Genomic DNA, 4,995 nt, shown 5'->3' on the forward strand with positions numbered 1-4,995 from the left:
TAGGTAATATTTAAGCATTATTGCACAATAAACCTGCCTTCTTGCTTGTTGCAACAAATCAGCTTAGCTTCCGTCCCCTTTCTGAGCTACTGTGGCCACACCATCTTCCTGGAGGTCTGCTTACAGCTGGCCTGACTGGCATCACCTAGCAACAGAGGGGCAGGATGAAGTAAGCCAGAAGTCGGACAATGGTGTGGCCTTCCTCTTCTGAGCTTATCCAGGGTGGCTTACCAGATCCTCCCTTCTGTCCACTCCTGTCCCTTAGCCTAGTAAATTCATCAACACCCCCATAAGAGAACAGATGGAATTGCTTATGACAATATAATCCTGTTTCATTAGCATTTTCTAGTCACCCAGGCAAAAGTGAAACTCTCAACACTAAAGCAATAGCTTGATTTAGGAGTGTTTAGTCTGTGTGTTTGAAAAATGTGACCAGCTAAGCTAACTATGTGTGCTAAAAGTAGACTTTTTGGCACTATTTCCCCTCTGTGTTGAATATAATGAGTCTCTGCCCTCTAAAAGCTGAATTTCCATTCAGAAACCTTAGAACTTCTCTTCATTGATCTCACATGAATGGCATGAATATTATCAGGGGGTCCATGTGGCCAGTGTCAAGATTTGGAACCTTGGTGCAAAGGGGTCATCAAGAATGTTCCAGAAAGTCTATAACTGATAAGAAATGGGCACAGATTTGGGATACCTAGTCCTAAGAAATCTTGCCTCTATCTTCATCACATCTACAAAGCAAGGTACACCATCTGTTCTTGCTTTGAGTAAAATAAGATTCTGAAGCTGTGAATCTTCTGGGTATAAAAACCAAAGACTGTAGACTGACTGTAGCACTTCATTTGAAAACTCAGATGGCACAGTGATCTTGGTATGAGCCAGGCTGAGTCTATCATGTTTGAATACATAGAACACATTTCTCTAAAGAACTTCACTGAGAGTCAAATGCAGAAAAGCCAACCGTGTTCTCTCCTCCCCAACCCTGGGGTATGCCGAGGCTGTGCCAACCTTCCTGAGTTCTCTTCTAAGAGTTCCTCTCACTGGCACAGTGGACTCAGAGTTCAAATCCTATTTAGGATCAATATCTTGCAATTATCCAAATGTACCTGAAACAACCCTGGTTATTTGTCAAGATCTCTCTTCCAGAAAATGGTTCCTAACTATATGAGATGATACCAAAGCATCTACTCAACTACAAAAAGAAAAATGGCAGACCTCCAACAAGAACATGACTCATAAATGAAGGACTTCACTGGAGCAGAAGCACACTCAGAAACTGGCTGGCTCCCACCCTTTGTCAACTTTACATGAACCAGTTTCTTAACTTGCATAAACCCAGTTGTGACAGTGTGATAAGACTAGAAACCTTGGCATGAAAGGGGAGTCAATGGTGCAGCTGTGCTAGGGTTTAAGGTCTTCCCCAGGGATTTGGTGTTTCTGGACAAGCCAGGTCATTGCAAATGACCACTGGACTCCCTTTACCATCTCTGGAGAGTGTGGAGGAAGACCTTTAGGTCTGTTCACTCTCAATATTCCATCCCACATCCATGTTTCCCCAATATCCTTCTAAGACCCCCATTTCCCAACAAATCAGATCACCCACCTTACAAGAACTTCTCCTCTGCTTAGTCAAACCAACAGCCTGGCTTGAGGGAGAAAAGGGCAGGAAGATGTTTTGGTTGACTATGAAGAAGGACATGCACTCTTGTATTGGTGGCCATGTTTATTTTTATTCCTTGCCATGACAAAAATCACACACACACACACACACACACACACACACACACACACACACACACACACACACTGTCCTTTGGACATGAGCAATCCCTAAGCTACCCACCTGTAAACCTGCTTGTGATGGTGCATCTCAAAGCCATCCTGAGGATGAAGACTCTGGTAAGCTCCACTCAGGTTGTCTGCATCATGCTGCACCCTCTCCATCCTCACATATCTGCCTGCAGAAGATGTTCAGATTACTTCAGAATGGTCCCCATCATAGAACAATCCCAAGATTGAGCCTCTCCCAAGCTCAAGCAACTGAAGAAGAAGAAGAAAAAAAAATCATCTGAAGGTATCTTCAGCTTTCTAGAAGTAAGAGATTGATAGGTGGGGTCCCACCTGTGGGCCACCCACTGTGTGCTTTCCTTTCAGCCAGCAGTTGTGGAATGCTTCTGAGCAAGCACAAATGAATCAAGGCTGGCAGGAAGATGCTCGACTAATAGGTCAACGAGGCCTCCTGAAATCCAGGCTGGTACAATCCCCATGACAGCAGAAACAGAAAACCACCGCAGTACTGATAACACTTTCTAAGACACCATGTCTGAGAGCTAATAGTGTTTAATCCTTGCTATTTTGTCTTGTGTTGATCACAGGTTGCATGACTCTGTTAAACATAAATCAGTTACACTTCACACTAGGCACAACGCAGCCGGTGGTCTCCATTCCACAAGGGTGCTGACTGCCTAATGTTGTACAAATAAGAGGCTGAGCTCCACTCCCTCACCCCTACTCTCCGAGCACAGAAAATAATTATCTCCTTCTCTTGCTTGTCTTCTGTAGGCAATTCTGTGTGTTCCCTTAAGTATTGGATGCCACCTAGGCTGTTAAACAAACTTGCTTCTGAAATCTGAACATCTCAATTCCATTAAAATTGAGCTTTGATGGTGGTTAAAATAACCCTGAATTGGGTCTGTTGGTCTTAAGATTAACACATGAGAGCTCTCTGGATACATTGACCTTTTGGAGTTAGATGGGCAAGCACTTAGTCTGAGCAGCCTAGGTTTTGAAGGCATTGATATAAGATCACAAAAGAGAGTATTCAGTATCTCCTCCATGCATGTTAAGACAACAAGAAATACACAGAAAGAGGGATTGTTTTACAAAGACACAGTATCCAAGTCTGGTACAATGCAAACAACAGGAAATGTGATTTGTTTATTTCTACGGGGTGAACCCTTCCTTTCCTTTCCTGAGAATGCCTCAGTGGCATACGGGCTGAGGCACAGCGTCTGATGTGTGTGCTGTGTGCTACAAGTGCTTGTTGGCGGGATGAAGAAATGGTATGTCCCTCAATGCACTTCACTGGAAGCCAGGCCACAGCTGCTAACATTGGATTACATTCTAATTATTTACTTTACATCCTCTTCACACCATCATTCCAAGACCAACAGATCGGGGTTTTCCTCTGAATACTAATGCTCCTGTTCATCAGTATTCTGAAGCTCATTTGTGAGGCTCTGTGGACAGCGAGACCAACCACAGGAAGCAGAAAAAAACAGAAATCCAGACTGTTCAATATCACATTAGCATGTTTCTGCCTACTGTGGTCACAAGAAGTCATTTCCCAGTTGCCTCACATGAATAGCTTCCGTTACCACTTATCAATATGGATGAAGCCCAAGTCCCCCACCTTATGCAAAATTTAAAAAGTGAATAGGCTTTTCTTTGAAAAATAAAAGCAGGCAATTAAATCACCTTTGTTCCCTCTTCTTTGTAGAAAGCAGCTGCTCCTGTGGAGTTACCTTATCACTTAAAATTTACTGCCAACCTACTCACATCAGGACCACACAAGGGACTTCCTTGGGAAACAAGAAGCTAAACTCTAAAACACATGGAGAATGAATGGTGCATGAAAGGAAAAACCGATGCCTCCTCACTGTGAGAAGGCTGCTGCTCACATCATGTGGGTGGGCCTCCAGACAGGAGAACAGCTCCTGAGATGGTACAAGAGCCAGCCAGGAGGCCAGTGGCCCCCAAGACGATCTAGGGAAAGAAAGGTAGAAGAAGACACCATGAGAAATATTCATTTCAGTATTTTAAATTTTACCTTGCAGTCAGAAGTTCACCCCATTTTTTGGAGGGGCCAAGATGATAAACTACTTTTTTTCAGCTTTTATGGTTTTATTTAAACACAAATAAAACATGCACACCAGACATCTACTCATTTTCTTCGCTGTGAAGCCTGGCGTTGGGATTGGTGATTCTGATGGCCAGCTGTGCTGCTCTTTCTACAATGGCTTTTCCATTCTTGGAGGAAACATTGTGAACAATCTCAGCACAGTAAGATTTGTTGCACATCAGCAGCACTTCCAGATCCTTGACATTGTGAACCAGAAACTTCCAGAAGCCACTAGGCAGCATGTGCTTGGTTTTCTTGTTGCTCCCATAACCAATGTTGGGCATCAGGATCTGGGCCTTGAATCTTCTCTGCACCCTGTTGTCAATACCTCTGGGTTTCCGCCAGTTTCGCTTAATTTTGACATATCGGTCTGACTGGCACTGGATGAACTTCTTGGTCCTCTTTTTGACAATCTTGGGTTTCACCAGAGGGTGGAGGGCAGCCATGATGCTGCAAAAGAGATGGCAGCCACCTCACAGGTAGCGCCAAGGAAGTGGCGATAAACTACTTTTAGGAATCCTTTTATTTTCATGTACAGAAAATGGAGCTGTGTATATTTAACTCAGCGTAGCTGCACATTCTTTACCCTCTGTCTTTTTCGAGATAGCTTAAGTCACAGATCTGAAACCTAGAATGAGTTTGATGATGTGGAAACTTTACAACTATTACTGTAGTTGTTCCTGACAGCTTCCCTCAACGGAGTCCACGCTCCCAGGACTTACAACCTAGCCTGTATGATGACACAGTGGTACATGTCTTCCCATAAGCCAGGAGACCCAGTCCAGACTCCCATGATGTGGAATATCTGTCTTAAGGCAAGAGACAAGACATAACTCAATAGAATCTATACCCTGTGCAGTTGAAAGCTGAGACTGCTCATTCTGCACCAAGATGGTGACAGCATGAACTCTTATTCAAAGGAAAGATGGCGGTTGAGCAGGACACGCAACTTACCAGCAGCCTGGCTGCTTCTCTTTCTGTGTCTTGTTCGCCACTTGTCAGCCAACATAAGTAGTTGGGTATTTCTCTGGGAGCTGTAGGCCAGGGTGGACTGGTTAATCCCAAGAGACACTTCCAGCCACACACAG

General features: G+C 44.0%; 1 protein-coding gene across 1 annotated transcript; it reads right to left on the minus strand.

Moving 5' to 3' along the window:
- Nucleotides 1–3,895: 3,895 nt before the first annotated feature.
- On the minus strand, nt 3,896–4,377 carry LOC100774652 (60S ribosomal protein L32). Its single transcript, XM_027418652.2, has one exon. It carries the CDS (start codon nt 4,351–4,353, stop codon nt 3,946–3,948), a length of 408 nt encoding a protein of 135 aa, XP_027274453.1. The 5' UTR covers nt 4,354–4,377; the 3' UTR covers nt 3,896–3,945.
- Between the last annotated feature and the right edge of the window lie 618 nt (nt 4,378–4,995).

Source organism: Cricetulus griseus, chromosome 5 (genome assembly GCF_003668045.3).
Source record: "Cricetulus griseus strain 17A/GY chromosome 5, alternate assembly CriGri-PICRH-1.0, whole genome shotgun sequence".
NCBI lineage: Eukaryota > Metazoa > Chordata > Mammalia > Rodentia > Cricetidae > Cricetulus > Cricetulus griseus.

What these genes read in the sequence shown, in the direction of transcription:
- LOC100774652 (XM_027418652.2), bottom strand. Translation starts at nt 4,353, where the DNA reads ATGGCTGCCCTCCACCCTCTGGTGAAACCCAAGATTGTCAAAAAGAGG.